At 35.4% G+C, this 27,667-nt stretch overlaps 6 protein-coding genes and 1 pseudogene across 6 annotated transcripts; all 7 read right to left on the bottom strand.

The window, feature by feature from the left end:
• Positions 1-4,644: 4,644 nt before the first annotated feature.
• LOC136666523 (olfactory receptor 4E1-like) lies at positions 4,645-5,586 on the bottom strand. Its single transcript, XM_066644765.1, has one exon. It carries the CDS (start codon positions 5,584-5,586, stop codon positions 4,645-4,647), a length of 942 nt encoding a protein of 313 aa, XP_066500862.1.
• A 1,441-nt stretch (positions 5,587-7,027) lies between these two features.
• Positions 7,028-7,963, bottom strand: LOC136669843 (olfactory receptor 1-like). Its single transcript, XM_066646841.1, has one exon. It carries the CDS (start codon positions 7,961-7,963, stop codon positions 7,028-7,030), a length of 936 nt encoding a protein of 311 aa, XP_066502938.1.
• Positions 7,964-9,768: 1,805 nt separating this feature from the next.
• LOC136664755 (olfactory receptor 2G3-like) lies at positions 9,769-10,710 on the bottom strand. The gene has a single exon (XM_066642146.1). The coding sequence runs from the start codon at positions 10,708-10,710 to the stop codon at positions 9,769-9,771; it is 942 nt and encodes a 313-aa protein (XP_066498243.1).
• Positions 10,711-13,474: 2,764 nt separating this feature from the next.
• LOC136664828 (olfactory receptor 13C3-like) lies at positions 13,475-14,392 on the bottom strand. The gene has a single exon (XM_066642269.1). It carries the CDS (start codon positions 14,390-14,392, stop codon positions 13,475-13,477), a length of 918 nt encoding a protein of 305 aa, XP_066498366.1.
• Positions 14,393-16,290: 1,898 nt separating this feature from the next.
• LOC136710645 (olfactory receptor 4S2-like) lies at positions 16,291-17,247 on the bottom strand (annotated as a pseudogene).
• A 2,567-nt stretch (positions 17,248-19,814) lies between these two features.
• Positions 19,815-20,753, bottom strand: LOC136669686 (olfactory receptor 4S2-like). The gene has a single exon (XM_066646829.1). It carries the CDS (start codon positions 20,745-20,747, stop codon positions 19,815-19,817), a length of 933 nt encoding a protein of 310 aa, XP_066502926.1. The 5' UTR covers positions 20,748-20,753.
• A 2,337-nt stretch (positions 20,754-23,090) lies between these two features.
• LOC136669531 (olfactory receptor 52K1-like) lies at positions 23,091-24,014 on the bottom strand. The gene has a single exon (XM_066646816.1). The coding sequence runs from the start codon at positions 24,012-24,014 to the stop codon at positions 23,091-23,093; it is 924 nt and encodes a 307-aa protein (XP_066502913.1).
• Positions 24,015-27,667: the final 3,653 nt, after the last annotated feature.

The following is a 27,667-nucleotide window of genomic DNA, read 5'->3' as shown; positions in this document are numbered from 1 at the left end:
ATATTTTTGTCATTTAAGTCAGTAATAATAATAATAATAATAATAATTATAAGTTATAATCACTATTAAGCACAACCAGCTCGAATACGGTCACTCCGCTACATGAGGTTCCATCTGGCTGTGATGAACCCATTTGAAGTCAGCACTTTGCTGATCTTTATTCACATTCCTGGATAAAGGATGAATGGTGGGGGAAAGATTTAAGACCCTGTGTGGGTCTGACACATGTGGCAGGAGCTTATGAGCTTGTTTCTCACTTTTCATGAACTTTTAGGCCAGCTTAACAGAGTTGTACTTTTGCAACTTGTCCCCCCTTTTCAGCCTTTCACGGAACACATTTTGGTCATAACCATTTTTTGCATCCCCTTTTTGCTATTTTCCACCCTTGGTTGGTTCGTTCAGCCCTTGGGAATTGAATGAGATCAAAATCACTTTGGATGTTTTTGTGGTTACCCTGGTTTGTCAGGTCTTTTAATTTGTCTCTTTCCAGAGGCCATTTGGGATCCAAATGGGTGTTAGGAAAAACAACTGTTATTGTTTGGACAGTTATTTGTTTATCATGAGCTGAGATTCTCTGGCTCATGGCATCCTTTGTCACTGTTGGAGCGTGAAAGGTGTTGATATTCTCTGTGGGCCTGGTGTTTAGATGACAGAACTGAGCTTCAAGGTGATGTGAGTGTGAGATGGGCAGGGATTTGTGAACCTGGGCTAAGATCTTCAAACACTTGAAGTCAATCAATGGCTCAAGCCTGTTGAGCAGGTCCTTGCCAATAAGGAAAGGAATGTTTTCAATAGAAGACACATATACAGGGTGAACCAGAATTATGGGTCCTATAGTTATGAGCACTCTTGCCACTGAGTTCATTTCGATACCAGTGTATGAATAAGGCACAATTTGGAGGAACAGTTTTGTAACTGCAATCTCTGTGGGGCATGGTGTGCTGCAGCCCACACTTCATCAAAGAGCGTGACACCCCCCTTTTCTTTTAAATGGGCCAGGAATTGTGGTGCAGGTAGATCACCTTGAACAACCAAGACATTAAGAGGAGTCTGATTTTCACCCCCCTGATTAAATTGGTCAGATGAATTGCACTGAATTGCAGTGGTCCCTGGGCACATGCTCAGTTTCACCTGAGGTGTCTGAGAAGAGGTCAGCTGTCTGACGCTCGTCTTTACACAGGTGCAAAAAAACCTGTTCGGTGGTTACTGGAATTTCTGTGCTAATTCCAGACTTATTCGCATCATCTGGGCTTTCACACTGGTGCCAGTCCCTCATCCCTGTTCTCGTTAGTCATGTTAGGACAGGGGCTTTTGTCTAGGGTTTCATCACGTGTGTGCGAGTTTTGGGGACACCCGTGGTCCACCATATTTTCTTTGGGTACTGGATTCTCATGCCTACAGGCTTGGAATTTATTCTGAGGGTGCCCTGACATTAACTGATTAACATAGGTGTTTGAGTGATGTTGGGTTTCACCTGACCAGTGAGGACTGGAGTGAGGAGTACTCGCAAAGGCTTATTATTCTCTTGATTTTCTCTAAGCCAGTGAGATGGATCGGGTTTTGGATACCCTGATTCAGCCCTAGTGGCTTTGTCTAGCTCCATGGGGGAAGGCTGAGTATAACGGCTAAATTTTTGGGGCATTTCTGACTGTTGGTTTAAAGTTTGCTGGTTTTTAAAAAGCCTCTGAGTGCTAAGTCACGCAGCTGTTTACTAGACAAGATGCGTGGACATGCTGCAACCCCTAGATAATAACTAGTGTTGGGATGGAGATTTAGGACAAAATGTGTTATGAAATTCATCTCTTCTTCCATTCCTGTTTCATTTCGGGGCCCAAAATAAGCTTGTCTAAGGTGGTGATAGAACTGATGGGGTGACTGCTGCCTTTGTTGATTAACTTGCAGTGTTGTCATCAGTCCTGCCTGTAACAACTGATTGGAGAACTTCTTCTCCAAAGCGTCACAGAGCACATCATATTGTTTCCTGACATAGTTAGATTGCTGTTCAATGAAACTGCTGACTTCCCTGCTGGATGTCATTCTGATCAGGTAGATTCTGTCATCTACTTTGGCTCTGGGGAACCTTTGCAAAAAGAAATATATATCTTTTAGGTATGAATAGATTTCATTTGAGTCATCTGGCTTTGGCTCGAAATGCGTTATGTGGCGCACAATTCTGTCCAGGTCCCTGTAGGAGGGACTGTGCTAGGGGCACATAGCTAAACTGAGAGAACCTATGTTCAGCTGTGTTTGGGAGGACTCTGTTAGCCTCCAGTGGTGGAGGGGCTGTTGGTGCTTGGAAAGGTGACTCAGGAATACCTTTGCAGCTCCCTATGAATGTGAGTAGTTCTCTGTTGGTTGCTAAATGGCTGTGAGGGTACCTCCTCTAGCTCTGCTTTAGCAAAGTTTAGCTTGCTTTCTGTCTCTGACTGCAGGTGCTGAGAAAATATGAGTTCGTCTTTGACTGCAGCAAGTTCTGCTGTTGCTTTTGCTTGCAGTGCTATTAACGGATCAGGCTCTTTGCGAGCATTTTTGATGTTCTCCATTTTTGGTCTCATCATTTGTGTATTCACTGCCTATAATTCTATATCCTGAAGAGTGTGTTTACGTTTACGTGTAGCAATTTGGCTGGGTACCTTTCTTAAGGTCTCGCCTTTAGGTTCCTCCATTTGGTGGAGGACCATTAACTGCGACATCAAATTTGCCACGTGAGAGGGCTCAGCGCCGTGAATCATGGCTGTATATTCTGACACCGTGGCTCCTGTTGAGCTTGCTTATTACAAATACACCTCAGTCAGGGGGTCTTACCACTGATGCTTGATGACTGGGTTGTGTGTCAGATTTAATGCTAATTAATGTTTAATTAGATATGCAGTTTTATTTTATTTCACCTCAACCAATATAGATTTTATAATCAGTAATTGGTTACTTCTGCTTACAGAAACAGTACATCAAAAATAACTTTACAATTTACATGCAATTTACATTTTTAGTATACCATATCAAAGACAATTGCTTTTAATCAACTTGCACTTACAGAAGTCATACACAAGGGTGCACCAGAGAAACTTTAAATGCAGTAGCACAAGTTATGCGAAAGGGGGAACCATAATTTGACTTCAGTTGCAATAGCATAAGTCATACAAGAAACTTTAAATGCAGAAGCGCAAATCATGCGAAAGGGGGCAGCATAAATTGATCTCAGTTTCAATAGCACAAGTCAGCCACAGGGCTCCTGGTGTTTCCAGGGCTGGGTCAGTGGTGACACTTTTAATTACTTAACCCCTCCCCCTGAGTTAGGTTGACTGGTTTGGGTTTAATGGATACATTTCAGTTTGGACACTGAAGGAGCAAGACACACCACTGCCAGTTTTAAAAGAACAGGGACCTTTTTATTTGGACTGCTTTAGAGCGAGTTCACTATTCACGTTATTTTACAAATTCAAGGCAATTAAGTTATAAACCAGTTGTTAGGCTAGTGTTGCTTACACAGGCCACTCTTATCACTGAAGCACAAGGCTTGTGCTTAATTTATTGGTATGCGATTTCCTGCACAGGAATCATAACTTCTGATCAAGATTATGTTCAGAGCCCTTTTAGTTGGGTGTCATAAAGATAGATAGAGAGATAGAGATTTATCATGCTGTAGTGGAAATAGATATGCACACATTGCGGTGACATAAATACTACATATCAGAGTCAATGATGGTTCATTATTATTTGATTAATAATTAAGTATTTAATTAATTTTGTTAAGTCCCACGTTATGCGCCAATAAATATATATATCTAGTGTTTATCCCGCCGCAACGTGTGCATAACTATTTCCGCTACAATGAAAAGAAGAAACCACCACCAACTTTTCTGGACCCAAACTTATTGAAGATGGGCTGACCCAAAGTTACGTATTGTTAATCATAATATTTTTAACAGCCCTAACTTTACACAGCTGTAAAAAAATTATAAAATACATTTAAAGTTATTTTAGATGGTCTTTATTTCACCCTCATTTTAAATAAACAATCAAGAGGTTAAAATATTAAAATATCACCCTTTTAATTTCACTGTTGGACTTGTCTTTTGGACTTTTCACTGTTGAATTTATCTGACATTTTAATGCAGCCAACAGACTAGTATGCATTTTCCTTTAGACGTTTTAGCTTTAGATTATTAAGGATGTAATTGTACACTGCCCATGATTTTATGTACTTCCTGAAATTCATGACAAAATTAAAATTTGAAATTACAACCTGAACTGTGAGGCAACAGAAGTAAAGGCTTGGTAAAAGTGTTTAAATAATGCATTATATAATGCATATAATTCATAAAATGGTTGCTCTCCACCAGGCACTAACATTTCCAGCAGTGTATTTTGTACAGAGTTGCAATGCAGTATCACAATGACACAATGCATATAACCCTGATATTGATGTTTATACTTTCATCCCTGTAACATATGTCAGATGTAAATTTTTAATTATGATCTCTCAAAGAAACTACTATATATCAGTGGTAACCTGTACATATATTTTCTGGTTGTAAAGAGAATTGTGCTATATCATTTATGAAGAAACTCATTTTAAGGTTCTTTGGTTCTCTCTCACTGAGGAAAGGGCCTGTATTAAAATGGGTAATTATTGAACTGACTTCAGCTGTGTTGGACAACTTTAAGTTTTTGACTGTACATCTTCACTAATTGGCGTCGTATCAGAGTCATTTTCAACCCATAAATGATGGGGTTTAGGAGAGGAGGCACAACAAGAAACTCCATTCCCAAAATGTTGCGCATAGCTTGGAGTTCTGGACCTCTGCCATAGCGAGCACACAACACGTCAATTAATAGGGAGATGGTGAAGTTAATAAAAGTAATTAAATGAGGCAGACATGTTTGCATGAATTTAACCTTTTCTGTCTTGGACTTCAAAGATGCTCTGATGATGCGATAATATGAAAAAATAATAAACGCAGCTTGGAAAGCATGACAAAATATCACAATATAGCCATATACATGTTGTACAGTGACATCTATGCAAGAAAGCTTAATAACATCCCAGTTAAAGCAATAGAGCTTGTCTATGCCATTACCACATAAGGGAAGCTGCACTGTCAGAGCAGTTGCAACAGATATTTCTAGTACAGAAAAAAGCCAAATGAAAACCAATAAATTCACCACTTTTTGGTGGGTCATAATGTAATGATATTCCAAAGGATTACAGATGGCCACATATCTGTCAAATGCCATGACTGTAAGACATGTGAATTCACAAAAAATATAACAGTATATCATGTATATTTGTGCCAGACACGCTGCATATGAGATAACATTTGTGTCTGAAAGTAGATCAGCAAGAATCTTTGGATAAAAAGAAGAAGCGCCACATATTCCATTTACAAACAAATTGCATATAAACAGGTACATGGGTTCATGAAGTGTTTTATCTAGAATTATTGTAATAACAAGTGTAAGATTTACAAACAATGTAACAACATAGAAAACAAGACCAAATGCAAAGTAAATATGTTTGTTCGTTCGTGTGTCATTCAGTCCATGAAGCACAAACATGAACTCCTTGGAAGAGTTGTGTAGCATTCTCACTACATTTGAATACAATGTTGAGAGTTAATCCTTCAAAAAGTCTTAAAAGTACAATTCCCCTGAACTATACAACAGTCAACAAGAGCCCCTCTCTTGTGTTCAGTAGTCCTTCAGCGATTCACAATGTGCACAATCAAATGGAAGTCAGTGACTGTAAATTGTAAAAGATCTTGTCTGTCCCTTACCAAGACACTTTCTGGGTCTGGAAACCTCGCTTACTTACAGATATATGGAGATAGATAAGTGGCTGTAGTGATACCCAGGGAATTGTGTAATAAATTAACCTTGCTTATTTTAGCAATCTGTATTTGTAAATAAACGGTTCAAGAATTAACAATCTTTTAGACATGAGAAGAATCTAAAGCCATATGAACAGTCAAAAATATTATATTTATTGTATACACAATTTAGAGAATTTAGATATAAATTTAGCCCTTGCTGAAAACTTCAAAATATAGTCATTATTTATAATAATTTATTAGCATTTTTCAGGTTATGTTAAATTTAATTTCTAATTATCAAATTCCAGCCTTGAATATGCATATTGAACATAATTTTGTCTTAGCAGGGAAGGATGAAAAGTTATGGTCAAGGAACTTGCAATGGCATTCCATCAGAGCACAATACCGAAATTATATGATATGTAGACGTATTAATCTATTAATGTTATTCCTTAGTGAGGCAGGCTGATGTGTGAAATAAAAACCAACTGTAGATTCACAAAGAGTCTTATACTTATTTTACACCACATACCGTACATAAGGGAAATAAAAATAAATAGTACTTAGGTGAGTAGAATAGATAACATTATTATTATCTATTGTCCTATCATAATTTTTTCTTAGAGGAATAATTATGATTATTTACATATCAAATAATTTAAAAATGGGAACCTCTGATCAAAAGTGAGCTTCTTGTAAATAAAGTATTTTTCTTTTGTTAAAGAGAATATAGTCATAAAGCAAGAAAAAAAAATTGTTCGTAGTTCTTCAAATGATATATTTACACAACTATACACTTCAGCAGTTATTTAACTTAAGTTAATTTAAAACTGCTGATTATCAAAGTTAATTATTATTAAGGCATAAAATAAACAATGAAAACAGCTTGCTTATCAGAGATCCAACTTAATTTTATTCTGCCAAAACAAAAATAATAAATTTATTCATATTTAAATATCATATTTCATGTAACTACATTCATAGAACACACAAATCATAAAATCACAAATACCATTTGCCATACTGAAGCCAGTATTTCTAGATGAAAGGTTATATATTTGATATCTAAAATCTCAATCCATGAAATAAAAACTGATTTAACTGTAGTGATATGTTGTGCTGCTGCTGCTGCAAAATTTTGATCTGAAGTATATTTGTATCATTTCACGCACATACTCTATGCCCAGGTAAAGAAATGTGTACCACTGGTATTATTATCTGCTCTGTTCTGCTTTCAGTTTACGGCTGTAAATTTGAACAAACTGACGCCGTATCTGAGTCATTTTCATTCCATAAATGATGGGATTTAGGAGAGGAGGCACGACAAGAAACTCCACTCCGAAAATGTTACGCAGAAGTTGCCCTTGGCTTGTCCCATAGCGAGCATACATTACATCAAATACCAATGACATGGTGAAATTAATGAGAGTGATTAAATGAGGCAGACATGTCTGCATGAATTTCACTTGCTCTGTCTTAGATCGCAACGAAGCCCTAATGATGCGAATATATGAAATAACAATAAATATAGCTTGGGAGACCTGAGATAATGTTAGGACATATCCATAAATGTTGTTCGGTGTCACATCTGTGCAGGAAAGTTTAACAACTTCCCAGTTAGAGCAGAAAATCTTGTCAATGTCATTTCCACATAAGGAAAGTCGTGCAGTAAGCACAGCCCCAATAGAGGTCTGTGTTAATGAGTACAGCCATGTAAACATGAGCAATTTCAACACCTTTTGCTGGTTCATAATGCAGTGATATTCCAAAGGTTTACAAATGGCTACATATCTGTCAAATGCCATGATGGTTAGACATGTAAATTCACAGAAAGCATACCAGAAAATCAAGAAGATTTGTGACAGACAACCTATATATGAGATAACATGTGTGTCTGACAAAAGATCAGCAAGAATCTTGGGATAAAAATAAGAAGCACCACATATTCCATTTACATGCAAATTACATATAAACAAATACATGGGTTCATGAAGAGTTTTTTCCACAATTATTATTATAATAAGTGTCAAATTTACAATCACTGTTACAATATAGACAACTAGGCCAAAAGCAAAGTAAATGTATTTGTTTGTCCTTGAGTCATTTAGTCCATGAAGCACAAACATGAACTCTCCAGAAGAATTCTCCATGTTTTCTCATGACATATTGATCAAAAATATGATTCAAGTTTCAAGAGTTTTAAAAACATCACACACACAAAATTAATCAAAGGATCTTGTGAAAATGTAAAGATTTGCCTTTTTCAAATATTTGTATATTTCCATCTGCAATGTCAAGTCAGCAGATAGTTATTGTTGAGAAATTGTAGTTGATGTTCACCATCCTATATATAAAGGATAAATGTTGTTATGGTGCTTATGAAGAGGGACAAATTCCCTAAAGAATATTATGAACAAATTACCAAGCCGAAAGGGTTTCCTGCTCATCATGTTAATCCTAGGAATGTCTTGATAAAGAAGTTTACAGAGTTGTAACGCAGATGTGAATATCAGATTTTTAAGGCACATTTTTTCTCTTAAAATCTGTAATATATTCTATTTTTTTCATTAACTACAATATATATATAAATAGAAAATAATTTTTGTCAACCTGGCAAAAATATTTTTGAACATAAACAGTAGTAGCACACATCACCACATTGCAGAACAGCTTATAATTATAAAATATGCGTTTAATATATTTTTGAGTTGCTGAGTTCTGTTCTGACCCACAGACACTGGCATCTACTATGCTGAAAAACAATAGAAGTAGATGAGTAGCAGCAAAATGTTTTTTTGGGAGCGGTGTGGGGAAGATCTGTTATGTAGATCTGAGGTTTAAAAATGTGTGAATTCAGCTTGTTTAAATTAGTCATGCCCACTGCATAGGAAAATACACACTCCTAAAAATGTTCATTCTAAAAGGGTCCTTTATTGAAGTAAATGGCTCTATATAGAACCCTGAACACTTTAAGAACCTTTTGCATGGTTAAAGTGCTCTTTGAATTGTGAAAAGTTTCTTCACACTGATGGAGAATGTGCCATAGATGGTTCTGTTTAGCACCTTTTTATAGAAGGGTTCTATATAGCATGAGAAATTGTCCTTCTACTATTACAATGTCATACTGAAAATATTGGTACTATTTGTTTATGTAAAAAAATTTCTTACATGTACATTTGTTGTGCCCTTTATTCCTTTACTGTTATGGATAATTAGACTGCCCCTGCCTTCCATGGTCTGTTAGCCCCTCAGCCTCTGTGATCCTCAGTCATTAAGGATGTATGTTCTTGCTAGTATTTCTGTATCTGTCAATTCCTGTTACTCTTCTGTCCTTTATCTAAGCCTCAACCACAAATTCAGCTCTCCCTCTGAATAAACTCTTACCTACATCCACTTTGATCCCCCTTTAATTAAACAAATTTCTTGTTTTCTTTTCAAGTATTGGAGTAAGTCTATGCCATGAAATGCATATCTTACTATTCACTATTGGATATATGATGGCATTTAAAAAAAAAAAAAAAAAAAAAAAGTATATATATATATATATATATATATATATATATATGTGTGTGTGTGTGTGTGTGTGTGTGTTCTACAAGCACAGCTAGTGTTGTAATGCTATAGCAGCCTTACCACTTTCCACTTTTTTGGTGCAACATTCTGTAAATTTTTTAACTAAATATTTTTTGTGGTAATATCATAAAAAGATTAACACAGCTAATGGCAGCTAATTGCAGTTATAATATAAACACAACAAATATTGAGACATTACCTATGTAATACAAATCATTACAGCTTAGGAAACAGGCAAATCACAGGATTTTTTCATGCTTTTCTGAGCTAAATGATACAAAAATTAGTCTGTCATTTACATTCATGCAATAGAACATTGATTAATGATTATAGACAATGAATGAACGAATGTTGTTTACACTCTGTTGAGATTCTACTGGCCTCAGTTTTGTTGCACCGCTTTATGTTTGTGGCTGTACAGTTGCATAAACCGACTTCGTATCTGGGCCATTTTTATTCCATATATGAGGGGGTTTAGAAGAGGAGGCACAATAAGAAACTCCATTCCCAAAATGTTGCGCAGAGCTTGTAGTTGCTGACTTTTACCATAGCGAGCATACATTACATCAAACAATATGGAAATGGTGAAGTTTATAAGGGTGATTAAATGGGGCAGACATGTCTGCATGAATTTAACTCTCCCTGTCTTGGACTTCAAAGAAGCATTTATGATACGAAAATATGAAATAATGATAAACACAGCCTGGGAAACATGAGAAAACACTAAGAAGTAGCCATAAACATTGTTCAAAAGCACATCAGTGCAAGCCAGCTTCACAATCTCCCAGTTAGAGCAGTAAATCTTGTCAATGTCATTACCACATAAGGGCAGTCGCATTGTCAGAGCAGCACCAATTGATGACTCTAACAGAGAGAACAGCCAAGTAAAAAGCAATAATTTTAGCATCATCTGATGTGTCATTATTGAATGATATTCCAAAGGCTTGCAAATTGCTATATACCTGTCATAAGCCATCAAGGTTAGACATGTAAATTCAGAAAAAGCATAGCAGTAAATTGTAAATGTCTGTGCCAAACATGCTGTATATGAAATAAGGTTTGAGTCTGATAAAAGATCAGCAAGGATCTTTGGATAAAATGAAGTAGCACCACATATTCCATTTACATACAAGTTACATACAAATAGATACATGGGCTCATGCAACATTTTATCTAAAGTAATTATAATAATAAGTGTAAAATTTGCAAAGAGTGTAAAAAAGTACAATAAGAGACCAAAGGCAAAATAAACTTGTTTGTTTGTCTTTGCATCATTCAGTCCATGGAGCACAAACATGAACTCTCTTGATAAATTGCCCATCATTCCTCAAAAATTTTGTAGCAATAAGAATCAGACTTTTTTTGGGTTCATTCTTTTGAAATGTAAGCAAATAAAAATACTTTGAAGAATTTACAACCATTTATACTGCTCATATGTACATGGCTTGAAAGCCACAGTAAATCTTTTTGCCTTTGCTTTTATATATAGATCACTTTTCAATCTGTTATGTGCTATTCATGAATTGTCAAGTGGAGAAGTCCCTGAAGATATAATGTCAGGAATAACAACAGCAACAAATGAAAACATCAAAAGACAAAAACAGAGTTTTAGGGCCATGGCATTGGGAAAAAAAAAAAAAAAGAATAAAATCAGAATTCTGAGAAAAATCTCTGAATAATTTTGAGAAAAGTCTCTGAATAATTCTAAGGAAAAAAGGCCAGTATAATTCAGAGAATATTTATTGGGGGGGGCACCAGTCCTTCACAGAGCAACACACACTCACACCTACGGACACTTTTTGAGTCGCAATCCACCTACCAACTTGTGTCTTTGGACTGTGGGGGGAAACCGGAGCATCCGGGGGAAGCCACACAAACACAGGGAGAACACACCAAACTCCTCACAGACAGTCACACGGAGCAGGACTCGAACTCTCAACCTCCAGATTCCAGGAGCTGTGTGACTGCAACACTACCTGCTGCACCACTGTGCCGCCCATTCAAAGAATAAAGTCAGAATATTTAGACAAACACTGGTTTGGTTTATCATTTATTCTAATATGTTGACAGACAGACTCACAGTCTGTGCGCTATAGAGTGAGTTGTGACAGAAGCAGTCGGTGAAGTGAACAGAATTATTTATTAAATGCATCCACACAAGATGACGATTAATCCCCATCAGTGCAATCCCTGACTGCGATGCATACAGATTTAATTTATTGTACAAGTACATAAGCTGTAACAGGATGGAGTTTCGTGGGCACACCGGTGTTCCACTCACTCTGGATCCATCATTTTCATGATCATTAATTGCATCCTGTGAAACTACATGCCCTCTTCTGAATAAACATATTTTTGCACCAATTCAGGGTTTAAATACTAATCACAATCTTGTCCTGATGTGGCAGAGGATCGAGTACTTATTCCTGTGTGACTTCAGCAACACACTACATTTCTTAATTACACTATGGTTGAGTCTGCCCCATATGTGCAGTGAATTATTCTGAAGTTATTCTCAGAATTCTGACTTCTTGGAATCTTATTATTATTATTATTTTCAATGCAGTGGCCCTAAAACCCTGTCGTAGCAGGACAGCTGCTGTGTTTAAATGAGGTAGTAAAGTAAAAATTCACAAAAATTAAGATAAATGTTTTTATATGACAACGATGATATATGATCAAACAAATCACAATAAAGGCTTAACAGCCTAGGCTTGCTCTGCATTGAGAATTTGTAAAATCTATAAATATTGTTCAAGATTTTTTTTTAACTATATAAATCTAGAAATGTTTTTACACTGGTGGTGCATCGATCCTAGATATGAATATTAAAACTAAATTAAACCAAAATGCAATAGTGTTATTTCTGACTGAATATTGATTTAATCATTTTTTTTTTTTTTTTGTAATTAGAATGTATAATGCCATCTGTAGTATTTTGTTGTCCTCTCATCAGCTTGTGCGAAAGCAGATGGACATTGGAAGATGGAGGAATTATGTTTGGTAAAATAAAAAGTAGGGTTAGTAACTGTTTTGAAAGGTTTTGCAGCATCACATTCTAGTCAAATAAGGTAAGAATGAGGTCTTTGTTGTTTTTGAAGGCACCCAAAACTATGTTCTCATTTTTGATAAGCAAGCATTTCAATTATGAAATACATTATTGTATAAAGCTAATTTAAAACACAGGTATAATATTCCCTTTACTTTGTACTGAGACAAACATTAGCCAGTAAATGTGTAATATATTACCAAAAGCATAATTAATTATACACATGCTGTAATACTGATGTCATTGTCATGGTATTGCTGAAATTCTCAGAAAATATTTTTAGAATTAGGTATGTTTAAAATACATATGAATATTAAAGAAAATGTAGATTATTAGCTGAAGGCCCAGGAAAAAATATTAGATATTACTAAGGATTTTTCCACATGTGATATTTACATATTAACTGATTAGTAGTTAGTAAGTAGTAAATCATTTTTAATGTTATGAATGAAGTTAACCAAACATGTATAAAGAGGTAGTCATTGAGTCATTAAAAATATTTTTTCCAAAAGATTTTAATTAACTACAGTCACCATGTTTTCTCCACAGCACAGACCAGACCTAATGTGAGCTCTAGATACAATTCTAGAGTGAATAAATGTTCCACTTACAAGTGTATACAGCTGTATCTCTGACATGAAGCTAGCACAGGCTTCAAAATGGAATTATCTGCTTTTAGCTATTTTAAAATACATGTTTTTGAATGGTATATCCTCAAATTTTAAGTACATTCAGATATAAATTTCAAGAACATAGAGGGAAAATGAATTATTTTTATATATATTACATTTATAAAATGTGCTGGAAGCTAAACATTTTACTGAAAATACAGTAGGGTCAGTGTTCCACTGCCAGTTGTATATTACTGATTAAATCATTAATTAATCATTATCATTAAAAGTTACACACACACATCTCTTGAAAAAAATGATTTGCAGATGTTGAAAAATTCAAAAGATGCACAATTGATGCCCACACCAAAATGATATTCTGCAATTCAGATTTAAAACATACCAAGGTCTATGACGTACTTACATAACTATTTGGCCATTTTAAGAATGTGTTCAATTTTCCTGCGAATATCAGGGAATTTTAGGCCATAAATTAGAGGGTTTAATAGTGGAGGTATAACCAGAAACTCCAATGATAAAATAACAGCCACTGCTACAGGAAAAACCCCATCTTCATATCGGCTAAAAGTGATCTCACACAAAATGGTAATGGAATAATTTACAAAGGTTATCATGTGAGGAAGGCACGTGTGATAAGCTTTTCTTCTGAATTCTGAGGAGTTTCTTTGGCAAATAATAAGAATTTTAACATATGAAAACAAAATAAAACACAAAGGGATGAAAACTGTTGTTATTAGAACTACAAAACCAAAAATATTATTTAAACTAGTATCAGTGCAAGAGAGTCTTACAATTACCCAGTTGCTGCAGTACAGTTTAGTTAAGTCATGTCCACACAATTTTAATCTAGCAGTCAAAATAAACCCACTTCCAATGGACAACACTGGACATATCCATGCCATAACAATCATAAGAGCAAGATTTTTGGGAGTAATAATTATGTGATATTGTAATGGTTTACTAATAGCAACATACCTGTCATATGCCATTAACATTAAGATTGTGAATTCATATGATGCATAAGTGTAAATTATAAACGCCTGTACATGACAGCCATGACGAGAGATTGTGTGTGAATATGATATTAAATCAGTTAGTAATCTTGGAAACAAACCAGCAGTGCCATAAAGGGCATTGATCGATAAACATGAAATCAGAATGTACATAGGCTCATGTAATGCACTTTCCAGAATTATTACAAAAATAATGGTCATATTAAAAACTAAAATTAAGCAATATACAACCAAACCAAAACTGAAGAAAATATATCGTGAATTTCCCATATTTTCAAACATGGTGAAATGAAAGAGTGTTTCATTTTCCATTTCTACATAAACTATTTCATTTTACTAACATTTGGGAACAAAACGATTGTAGGTTACATCCATCATGTTCTCTGCCAAAGACACATACATGCACCTGCATTTTATAGAACCTAACCTTACCATAGACAGTCAGAGAGAACTCCCAGAAGGACTGAATGGAGCAAGGGTGATTCTAGAATTTGACCTTTGGGTTTTTTTTTTTTTAAACAACTAACAAATGCCTTTGTTAATAGGTGGCTTGGTTGTGCAAAAGTGTCCGTACAGTATGTGTGAATGTGCAAGTTACTGAGTGCGTATGTGGTGCCCTGTGATCAACTGGTGCCATGTCCAAGTTGTATTCTTGCCTTGCTCTCAACAATTCTTTGTGGGCTTCGGACCCGCCATGACCCTGAAAGGGAGGAAACACTTTAAGAATGTGAATGAATGAATGAATGATTGGCTGATTCTTCACTGAGCAGTGTTAGGTTCCTGGAGCTGGTGTGACAGATAAACAAATTCAAGCCTGTGTTATGAGCTGTTATTAGTACTTACGTTATTAGGGTAATTAGAGGATTATAGGTTGATGTGTTGGTGCTAGGTTATGTACCCTGCTAACAGATTCACACACCATAGGAGACATTTTAGAAAAGCAATCAATTATTTTTTGCCAAACCTATGCTCAGTGGACACATTTAGTAGGTGTTACTATTGTCATTTGCACTGGGTTTTTAATTCTTACTCAGCCCATTGATATATCATGCTCCCAGAATATTTATCTCATCATTTTTTTTTTTTTTTGTGAGCTACAAAATTTAGCAACAAAAGTCACAACTTAATGTTTCCTCCAAAAGGTTATGGTTGCTCCAAGACGTTAATCAAAATTGCACTTTAAACAGCATTTTAATAAAATATTGGTTTTGTATTTTCTTATATATTTTTTATGTATATATATATATAACAGTACATTAATCACATGCCACTATGATGTCTATTTTCATTTTTCTAATTGTTCCTACGACTTTTCTTTTCAAAGCACTGCAATCACTAAACTTCTTTGGCCACATAATGGCATTGAATAAGAATTTTATTTAACTATTTATATATTTGGGTGGCACACTGGTCCAGCTCCAGGGAACTGGAGGTTGTGGATTTGAGTCTCGCTCTGCGTGACTGTCTGAGAGGAGTTTGATGTGTTCTCTCCGAGTGCGCCAGTTTCCTCCAGGTGCTCTGGTTTCCTCCCACAGTCCAAAAACACTAGTCGGTAGGTGGATTGGTGACTCAAAAGTGTCTGTAGGTGTGAGTGAATGTGTGAGTTTGTGTGTTGCCCTGTAAAGGACTGGCGCCCCCTCCAGGGTGTATTCCCGCCTTGCGCCCAATGATTCCAAGTAGGCTCTGGACCCACCGTGACCCTGAACTGGATAAGCATTTACAGATAATGAATGAATGAATTAATATATATTTATATGTTTATTTCATGCACCTTGCAGCCTTGCACTATGAAATAAATTAATCTGTCAACATCATCCATCATCCGCCAGTGGGCGGGCCAAAATCCGATCCAGTCAGATTGACTGGCTAGATTGTGCAGTAAGGCAAGACAGATTGATCACGTACGTTTGATTCATATTTCCATCTATTAATGATTGTTTTATGAGGGCAAAATGTCGAAGGTAAGATTTCAGGGCAGCTAATCTGAGATTGCAAATTTAATTGAAGAGGCTTAACCCCTGCTGCTCTGTTATCCATTTTATTATTTCATAGTGGAAGGCTGCAAGGTAAACAATTAAATAAATCACAAAATTATTTGAGCTTTTCAAATTTTAATTATTTAACAGAATAATTAATTAATTTTTCTTTTACTTTTACTCATACTAATGTAGGGTGGGTCACAAAGTTTTTTGAAAATGTCTTTTTCATGTCTATGCTATGCTCACTTTATTTCTGAAGTAAAGTTTTATAACTTGCTTGCGGATTTTTGTCATTTGTAGTCCATATATAAGTGGATTTAAAATGGGAGGTATAAACAGGAATTCCAATGCCAAGAAATTTCTTAGACTTAGTGGTAAGTTGTTTGAACCATATCTACTATAAAACACATCAAACAACAAGGCAACAGTGACATTGAACAGTGTAAGCAGGTGTGGTATACAAGTCTGCATGAATCTGTATCTGCCCTCTTTTGACCTTCTGCATGTTTGAATCAATTTTACATATGAGCAGCAAATAAACACTGCGTGTCCAAAATATATAGCAATGACTATTTGTCCAACCACATTATTAACTGTGACAGAGTAACAGGACAGTTTAGCAACTGCCCAGGTTTCACAATATAATTTTCCAATGTTTGAGCCACACAATTTTAGTCTGGATAATAAAAACACTACAACAGCCATGCAAAAAAATGGTGCAAGCCAACAAAACAGGATATATTTTATAACTTTATGATTCGTCATTACTGAGTGGTACTCTAGTGGTCTACATATTGCCACATATCTGTCATATGCCATTACTGTTAAAGTTGAGAAATCACACAAAGCAGAGGAATAAACAACAAATATCTGAAGCATGCATCCTGCATATGAAATAACATGAAACTGAGAGAGTAAGTCATACATGAATTTAGGATAGAAACCAGCAGTTCCATAAAGGGCATTTATACACAAATTACACAGAAAAATGTACATAGGCTCATGAAGTCCATTATCAGAGACGATGGAAAAAATGACAGTGATGTTGCACAATAAAATAATATAATAATAAACCGATGTCCAAAAAAAGAGCACATATCCGTTTTCTATTGTAACATTCAATCCAGAGAGTGTGAATTCTAAAATGTTTGAAATGTTCTCCATTTTGAGCAGATACTAAGAAGACATGAATGAAAAAAGAAAAAAATGAAAGCAGAAAGAATGTACAGATAAATATTCAGTCCAAACACATTATTTGTTAATTTGTTGAATAAAAATAAAAAGTGTGTTTTCAATCATATACTTATCTTTTGTTTAGAATAAAAGTCTTTAAAATATATTATATATTTACATTCAGTTAAAAATATGCTACTATATATTACTTTATTGCTGATTACTGTGTAATAGTATAAATAACGAATAAGTACCTTTATGTGCATTTGCATGTGTGACCTCCTATGATGGAAGGGGGTCACACCCAGTCAGTCCCAGGCTTTTTATATGCATTACTGAGATGCTGATATCCAGTACTAAGAGATTGTTTAAATACTGCTAAGGGATTCAACTGAGATTTCTCCATTATATGGAAAAATGGAGAAGCTCTATTTAGTATCTAAAAATATGTGAAATATGTGAAACACATAAACATTATTCATTATTCATATTCATATTCATTATATTTATTATTCAATATTGTTCATTTTTTCATATCTTCCCCCTTTCACAGATGTTAATGTATACTAGGTGAAATTCAGTATGAATTCCTTTTCTGTCAAAAAGATTGAATGTAATTTTTCAAGTATAAACAAAAAATATTTAAAGACAAATAATACAAGGTCTTTGATGTACAGCACTGAATAGCATTCCCCTAGGGATGAGTGCATATGCAAGAGAATGGACCCTTTTTTTTGTAGAAAGACTGTGATTTTGAGTGCTTATGTACAGTATGTGAGTATATATGTCAATAAGTGTGTAAGTGGCTGCTTCTGAAATGGGGTATTTTGCACTTTGCACATATTTCTAAACCTAATACATAATTTTCTTGTGACGCATTTAGTGCTAATTTCAAGTACAGCTGAAATCAGATGAAGCACTGAAACAAAATAAACTGTTCATGAGCCCTTAATATTGACAAACATCTGTGTTTTTTTTTTTAAACAATCACATTAAAGAAAGAAAACAAATGTCTGTCAACATACTTATGATTCCTAAAATCTCTAAGAGGTGAAGCCACATTAGCTGGCTGTGGCAGAAAAAGCATCTCCAATGACAGTGGACACAAGGCCGTTTTATTTATATAGCAAATTTTGTACACTGAGATCATTAAAAGTAAATTGTACATCAAAATGCAGCTTCCAGATATTTTTCGTGTACAATTTATTATAGATATATCAGTATTTTTGATACAGGCTGTGAGTGAGTTCAAAGCCAGTTTCATGAGATGCTTCAGATCAAAAAATAAATAAAATAAAAACTTGGGACTTGCTTTCAGAACAAACAGACTCTCTCAGGTTCTTTTGTTTTACTAATCAGGAATTACATTCATTTGGAACCCATCATTTTCATTTAAGCTGTGGATTTTTCATTTATGATTGTGACTCAGGGTTTTGAATGTGGTTACCCTGTTTGACTCTTTTGGCTTCTGAGGTTTTGAGTAGCATGCCCTTTTAGTAGAATCCTGCACTCAGCAGAATGTGAAAAAGAGGTGAACCTGGGCAATGCTAGATAAGACTACCTGAAGTTTGTTTAAGATATCAATTCATTCAATGATTGTCTGTAACCGCTTATTCAATTCAGGAAATCAGTGGATTCTGAACCTACCTGGTATCACTGGGACAGGGCAGTCCATCCCAGGGCAACACACACTCACACCTTAACATACCCCTGAGGACAAATGTGTGTTTGTAGCTGGAGCTGTGTACACTCTCAGAAAAAAGGTACGGTAGGGGTACATTATTGGTCACTAATGTAAATGTGCCTTTAAAGTTACAACAGTGGTGTTGAGGTCCAATTTTGTTCTCTATAGGTACATTACATTCTCTTCTCCAGAAGGAGAGGTGAATATTTGTAATCTTTCATTATAGATCTGTTTAAATTAAAAGAATATAATATAAGTCCTGGAGATAAAATAGAAGTGAAATCAACACAACTTTGAAATCTACAATTATAATAGTATAAGGTCCAATTATGTTACCTAACTGAAGGTACAGAAATGTACCCTTGAGTACCACCACAGTGACAGTTTTTCTGACAGTGTAACAGGGACACTACCTGCGGTAACACCCTGCCATTCGATTCAAGATATCAATTCAAGTCTTGACATGTAAACACAAATTATTGTTTAAATACATCTTTAATATCACACATTTGAACAATTCTGTAATGGCCAAATGAGTGCAGGCATCAGAAATAGACCTGATGAATAGTTCTGTTTTAGCCTGAACTCTTGTTCAAACGACATGCATATATGTCCTTATGTACTCTCAGTATCAAGTCTCTTTTTAAAACAAATTATACATAATGCCATTGTTTAAACAGATCATATTAGACACTTTAATTTGTTATAAACCAAACTTCATAATTAACCAGTGACCTGAGTCAGGTGTATTTTATCAAGACAGGAAGTCTTCTAAAACAAGAATCCTTCCAAAATATAAAGCTCAAATAGTGTTTTCCCAATTAAGAAACAAGCATGACAATAGAAGAGTTAACAGGATTTTTTTATGTATGGAAGTGCATAATTTCATATTTTCAGTTTAAGCAATCCCTATGATGTTTCTAAAGCACAATTTTATAACTATTTTCCTAATTTTGGTTAACTGAAATCCATAAATGAGAGGATTTAGAATTGGTGGAATGAATAGGAAATCCAGTGCTAAAAAATTTCTTAGACTTTGTGGTAAATCACTTGAACCATATCTACTATAAAACACATCAAACAACAAGGCAATAGCAATATTTAACAGTGCAAGCAAGTGTGGCAAACAAGTCTGCATGAACCTATACCTGCCCTCTTTTGACCTTCTGCAAGTCTGAATCAATTTAATATATGAGCATACAATCAACACTGCATGTCCAAAATATATTACAATGACTATTTGTCCAACCACATTATTCACTGTAGTAGAGTAACACGCAAGTTTAGCAACTGCCCAGGTTTCGCAGTATAACTTTCCAACATTTGAGCCACACAGTGTTAATCTTGATGTTAAAAATACAACAATAGCCATGCAAAAAAATGGAGCAAACCAACATAAGACGATACATTTTGTTACGGTTTGCTTTGTCATTACTGAGTGGTACTCTAGTGGTCTACATATTGCGACATATCTGTCATATGCCATTACTGTTAAAGTTGATAAATCACACAAAGCAGAGGAATAAACAACAAATATCTGAAGCATGCATCCTGCATATGAAATCACATGAAACTGAGAGAGTAAGTCATACATGAATTTAGGATAGAAACCAGCAGTTCCATAAAGGGCATTTACACACAAATTACACAGAAAAATGTACATTGGCTCATGAAGGACCTTATCTGAGGCGATGGAGAAAATGACAGTGATGTTACACAGTAGAATAAGATAATACCATAGTATTGTCCATGCAAAAATTATGCATTTGTTTTCAGTTGTTTCATTAAGTCCTGAGAGTGTGAACACTGAAACAGTAGAAGAATTCTCCATTTTTTCCCAAATCTGTAATTAAATCATTTTGGTACCAATTATTTTAAATTCTTTTAAATCTTAAGTTTAATCTTAATCTTTTAAGTCTTTACAGCTACAAATAGACCAGTATTGTATAAAATCCCCAAATTCATTTAATCTTAAAAAAAAAAAAAACACACTACATATTGCCTGTCCAAGTAGTTAACCATGACTGATTAAAGATGTATTTAGCATGTTCAGTTCATTATATTCTTCATTTGGCTGCCTTTGGAATAATAAATGTACTGCACCTTATATAGTGAAAGAGCAAGGAAGTTATACCACAGTGTGCCTATGAAGTTGCTAATATGAGGTAATGTGGGAATGCTTGAGGTCTTTTATCTACACTTGCATCATGCTAATTAACGTTGGTCTGTTAAAAAAAAAACCCACTTCCCTCAGTTACAAATGTAATTGCATACTTGTTCATTATTATTATAATTTTTTATTATTATTATTATTTTCTTTTTTATTATATGATAATGATGCTGGTAAAGCAAAAATGAGTGTTTATTTAAATGAACATGAAGTATGTATGATTAAAACACCATTTTGACCACTCAGTGATAATATTTACAGTGGAATCTGTAGGCAATTTGAAATCCTCTGGTCTAGCTGCCACTTAATCCTTTGAATAATTCTTTAATTTAATTAACCAGTTTTTTAAATTGCATATAGCTAGTTACCCTGACCCTCACGTATGCTATAAACTGAAATTGTGGTTCTTGTAATAAGCTAAGTGACTGCCCTACAATAAGACAGTCAAAGTATCTATGTAGTGTGACTTTAGGAATAAAGAAACATAACTATTTGGGAGCAGGAGTCAGACTGTAGCCAGATTTTAGAGTAGCTTTTATAGACAAGATTTCATGTGATATTTTTTATGACTATGTTTAATAAAAAAAAAATGTGTCTCTCAAATAAGGGCTGCAAGCAATATTACAGAGACTTTTAACACTGATATTTGAAGCTCCCTTTTATTGTTCAGTCACATAGCTGAAATGACCTTAGCACTACATGCTCAAATTAACTCTCTACAGATCAATGAACACCAGGCATGGTACAATAAACACTAGTTAAGTTTTAATATCTATAATATTATCTATAACATCATAATTCCATACACCACGATATATTTGCCATGTGTTTTTCTGTTCTGTTTCCTATGGAGAATGTTGAAGAATTTATTTGCACATTTATTTTTATATTTGTTCATTTATATATTAAATCTTTTTTTGTTGTTGTTTATTGTTATGTCATTTTTGGTCCTCCATAGGTTTCCACATGCTCCCTGTTTGTTTTCATAGCCATGTAGTTTGATTTGTCATGCCCTAATGATTGTTTCATGTTCTCCAAGTCACTTGTCTCTAATTGCATTCCAGGTGTTCTGTGTTGTACTTGTTTGTGAAGTTGACATTTAGTTGTTCATTTGTTTGTCATCTTTCATTTCATATCTTTGCTTTTATGCTTTGGTGTTCATTGTTTATGCCTCCACTGCATCCCAACTTTCTGTTCTGTTCAACAGGCAATTTTTTTCATTAGCTAAATTATTGGTTTATTTCCTTGTGTTGTTATATGTAACAAAATGAAAAACACATATTCACAGGTTTTGGGGATTAAATGTATACATGTCTTCTTTCTCAGCCACATCAGAAACCAGTGGCCGTGGAATGCATCCTAGCTTGGCAGTGTCCTTGTCTGGATCATGCGTTATTACAAGTAGCCTGCTTACTGAAATGTAAGGTTTAGTGCTACACAAATGTATTGAGACTGGTATTGATTGCATTGTTACAATTAACAGCAACTGACACTTCTGTTCTTCATAAACTAGATTAATACTTATAGGTAGTGTTTGATATGATCTACTATTATTTTTTTCCTCTCTTAAAGGACTAAACTTTGCTCTAGACAAACTATTAATCATTCAAAGATTTTATCCTGCAGTACTCCTACAATATGACTATATATATATATATATATATATATATATATGGGTTCTCAAGTAAAACGTGTTTACTTCTTTGAAACGATGGCTCAAGAAAAAATACAAACAACAGAAGCTGAAAATGGCTGAAGAATAGTACAAAAGCACAAAGTGATTTAACTAACTAATAAAATTAAATGTGAATAACATATTAGTAAACATTTTAATGGTTAACATGTAACTGAGTAAAAATACATTAATTAATTCACAAATATACTCAAGTAGAACAAAGGTATCATTTGAAAATACTCAGGGAATTGCAAATCCACCCCAATTTCACAAGAGTAACCTTTTAAAAATAATAGTTATTAACCATCCCTGAACACCTTGCAAAAAAGTTATCTGATCTTACTGAAAAACATTCTCATAACTTGTTTCCGTATTTTAGTCAGGGATAGACCATAAATAAGGGGGTTAAAAATGGGAGGTATCAGTAGGAAATCCAGTGCCAAGAAATTTCGCAGACCTTGAGGTAAAGAATTGGAACCATATCGACTGTAAAGCACATCAAACAGCAAAGCAGTTGTAACATTAAACAACGTAAGAATATGCGGCATACACGTCTGCATGAATCTGTACCGTCCCTCTCTTGACCTCCTGCATGTTTCTATCAACTGTATATATGAGCAAACAATCAGTACTGCATGCCCAAAATATATAATTATAATTATGTATCCAATCACATTATTTACTGTGGTGGAAATACAGGCCAGTTTAACCACTGCCCAGTTCTCACAATATAGCTTCTCAATACGTGAACCACACAAAGTTAATCTTGATGTTAATAAGACCAGGAGAGCTACGCAAAATAATGGTGCTAGCCAAGAAAAGAGGATACACTTTATAATTTTATAATTTGTCATTTCAGAGTGGTACTCTAATGGTTTACATATTGCCACATACCTGTCATATGCCATTACTGTTAAAGTTGAGTAGTCACACAGAGCAGATGAATAAATGACAAATATCTGAATTAAACACCCAGTATATGAAATCACATGAAGCCGAGACAATAAGTCGTACATGAATTTAGGGTAAAAAGCAGCAGTTCCATAAAGTGCATTTACACACAAATTACACAGAAAAATATACATAGGTTCATGAAGCCTCTTATTTGAGGTGATGGAAAAAATCACAGTGATGTTACAAAACAAGATAAAATGGTAGCATAGAACAGTCAAAGAAAAAATTATATATCTGTTCTCAATTAATTCATCCAATCCAGTAAGTGTGAAGACTAAAATGCTAGAAACATTTTCCATGATAGACAATATCTGTAATGAAAAGAGTTAGAATATTAGCATAAAATAAACACTTATTGTCAGAAGCCATGAAACAGCTATAGACTTTCTGTTCAAATTTTCTGATATTATGAATGTATTAAAGAAACATTTAAAATCTATAATTGTATACATTAACAGAAAGTATATATATATGTATATATATATATATATATATATATATATATATATATATATATATATATATATATATATATATATATATTCTGTGTGCTGTATGTTGTACCTTGGGCTTTTGCATGTGTCCTCTAATGAAGATATGATTCGAGCCTTTATAAACAGTTCCTTTTCTAAGCTAATATCCTTTAGGGCACACTATAGAGGACTTGAAACACCCTGGTGGCCATGCATTGTTATTGTATGACTGTGTCTCCATAGTTGATTTATAAAATGTCACTTGAGCTTCATAACTTAAAGCAACTTAATAAATAATTTACAAGCATCAACAAGAGTCCATGAAAATGCTGATAGCAAATGATTTTTCTGAACAAGATACTTTTAAGTAAGTGATTTTAACTGATGTCAGTATGAGTTAGATCAAGTCAATAAATATGGACACTGCTCACTTCATGACAGCGATTCATTCATTCATTCATTCATTCATCTATTTATTAATTCATTCATGGTCTCTAATCGCTCATCCAGTTCAGGGTCACAATGGGTGTGCAGCCTAACAGGAAATATTGGGCCAAGTCAGGAAGACGCCCTGGACAGGGCTCCAGTCCATAAAAGGGCAACACACACTCACAAAATCACTCACACCTATGGACATATTGAATGGTAAACCCACCTGCCAACTTGTGCTTTGAAAACATGGGAGGAAACCCATCCAGACACAGGGAGAATAACACAGAAAACCCTGAAGCTCTGTGAAAGACACTTAGCCAGCTTCATTCACCAAGCCAGGTAATTTTAATAGCCACGTATACCAACGTTAGTTGTTGTTGTTCTTTTTTTTTTTGTCTTCTGTTATTATGATGTTTGTAACTAGATTATAAATTTAATCCTCTGATGATGCCTTTTGTTATTACACAAAGCAGAGAAGCCTTTGATATATAAATGATGAACATTATAGAAGGGACGTGATGTGGTAAATGAAATTTTTCACATGCTCTTTGTATGCTCTTTAGAAGACACACTTCCAACAAAACCATTTTATTTATTTATTTATTTATTTATGTTTCTTCCTCTAGCATATTTGCAAGTAATAGAACTGTTATAGTTATCTCTCTTTTTCCTCATACTGCTATTTTAATTAATAACAAACAATTACAAACAATAGAAATGCTACAAATATTGGAAAGTTTCAATGTGTAATTTTATTCTACATAGCTGGAACAATGTTTACAATATTCGCTGCTCATTTTTCGGTAACAGCTTCATCCTGTTCAGTGTCTCAGTGGATACGGAGCCTACCAAGAAACCAGTGGCAGATGCTGGTCTTTCAAGGAGGGGAAGCTCAATTTCGGCCTACATCATAAAATGTGTAGGTTTATTTATACGTAAATTCTACCCTCTGTTCCTTGTCAAGAAAATTATCTGTGACCCTGTCGTACCAAGAAGGCGTCTTTTCCAGGGACTTGACTAGTGTCCTCTAAATGGCCAGCAGAACTAGGCTGCTTAAACGGCCTCGGCCCATGTGAAGTGTATCCGCCTGTTAGTGCTTTGTGACGGGGGAGCGGCTCAGCAGCACCCACTGGACAGAAACTGCGATAGAAGTCTGAAAACAGTGACAGAAGTCAGTCTCCAAACACAAGCAGCTACAAAACACCCCACCAGAAATAGAAGCTCAATTTGTCGCTAGTCGTTTTCATCAAAGAAAATGCCGCTAAGAGAATTAAGAAAGTCTCCGGTTCAACTCAGAACTGAATGAAAATTTAATGCTTCCACGGAGCTCTACACCAAAGGATCGCTGATTCGCCTCCCAGCACTGGGATCTTGGGTTCAAGTCCCATCTGGGTGGAGTTTCCATGTTCTCCCCATGTCTGCGTGGGTTTCCTCCGGGGGCTGGGTTAATGAGTGTGTATGTGTGAGTGAATGTGTGCCCAGATATGGATTGGCGCTCTGTCCTGGGTGAAATCCTAGTGCCCGATGCAGTCCTCCAGGTGGACGGTCGTTTCTGGTCGAGAGTAAGCTGTGCGCGTTTGGCTGCCGCTTCTCGCCAGTGTGTGTGTGTGAATTGAGCATTCTTAGCAGTGTAGATTGTAAAGCGTCCTTGGGTATCTAGAAAGGTGCTATATAAGTGTAACGATAATAATAATAATAATAATTTCGCTGTCAATCAAAAAGGGATTCAGCCTCAGACAGATCATCCAATCATCATACAGAAGCTGAGCGTCCGGGCCAGCCGAGGCCAGCCCACTGCCCCATAGACCCCCTGAGACGCTGAGCGTCCGATGGGCGGGACAAATCCCAGCATTTATCCAATGGCTTGTCTCATTTCACTGCACTTCGCTGCTTCGTTATTGAACTCTGTGGACGCTGAGCTGTGAACTGTTTAAAGCACTGTGAAGCTGCGGGAATGATTGACAGGACAGCTGCATTTTTACCAGTGATAAGAAGCTGATTCTGAACAAAGGTTGAGCACATTGTAGTGCATATTTATTCAATGACATGTACACACAACGGTATATATTTGATCACTTATGTTTTGACATTTTAGGGGAAGCTGAGCTTCCCTTGCAGTCTTAGAGCAATCACCTCTGCAAGCAACAGTGGGCAGAAGGTAAGGTCATAGTCTGTGAGGAGTTTGGTGTGTTGTTCCCATGTCTGCAGCTGTTTCTCTGGGTACTCTGCCTTCCTCCCACAGTCAAAAATACATGTTGGTAGGTTGATTGGCTATTATACATTGTCCATATGTGTGAGTGCTTGATGGTGAGAGTGTGTGATATACTGGCACTCTGCCCAGGATGTGTTCCTTCCTTGCCTCCAGTGATTGTGGGGAGATTTTGTGGTCACAGTGACACTGAAAAGGAAGCACTTATAAAAAATGAATGAATGAGAGAGAGAGAGAGAGAGAGAGAGAGAGAGACCACAGACTCAGGTCATTACTGGATACTGTCCTTAGTGACTGCCCGGCACTTGGCATTGACTCTTCTCTCTCTGTGGGTCCAATCCCTTGTCCAGTCTTTGTCCTGGATTTTTTTTTTTTGATTAGCTCCCCTTATGAATTCATATCATATGTAATGCTGTTCAGTAACTAATTTCAAGCTATAAATCATAACCTGTCTTGTTTTTGAATGAATGTCTAAATTCCTTCTCTCTGGTTTCAATCCCAAGCCAATGACCTGCAAAATTGGGAACATGCATTGTTTTTCATAGACAGTGTCTGGGTGATAAGATAAATGTGTACATTACTGAGTATGGCTCTAGCAGTGCTCACTAGGAGATCCTGACAATTGCGTGTGTTGTGTGTTACATTTTCAGTTTTCTTCAAAACTAAAAAAAACAATGTGGTATTGCAGTGCATGGTTACAGTAACTGGCAGCAGACCCTACAATCCTGTATAGACTAAGTAACACAGCTGGCTTATCTCATTATGCTTGGGTCAAATTCTGGTATGTTTACCACAAAATAGATTTTCTGCATGTTGTCTTCCACAAAAATATTCTGTT

This window comes from Hoplias malabaricus, chromosome 1 (genome assembly GCF_029633855.1).
Source record: "Hoplias malabaricus isolate fHopMal1 chromosome 1, fHopMal1.hap1, whole genome shotgun sequence".
Classification (NCBI taxonomy): Eukaryota; Metazoa; Chordata; class Actinopteri; order Characiformes; family Erythrinidae; genus Hoplias; species Hoplias malabaricus.
This window is presented reverse-complemented; position numbering and strand designations above follow the sequence as displayed.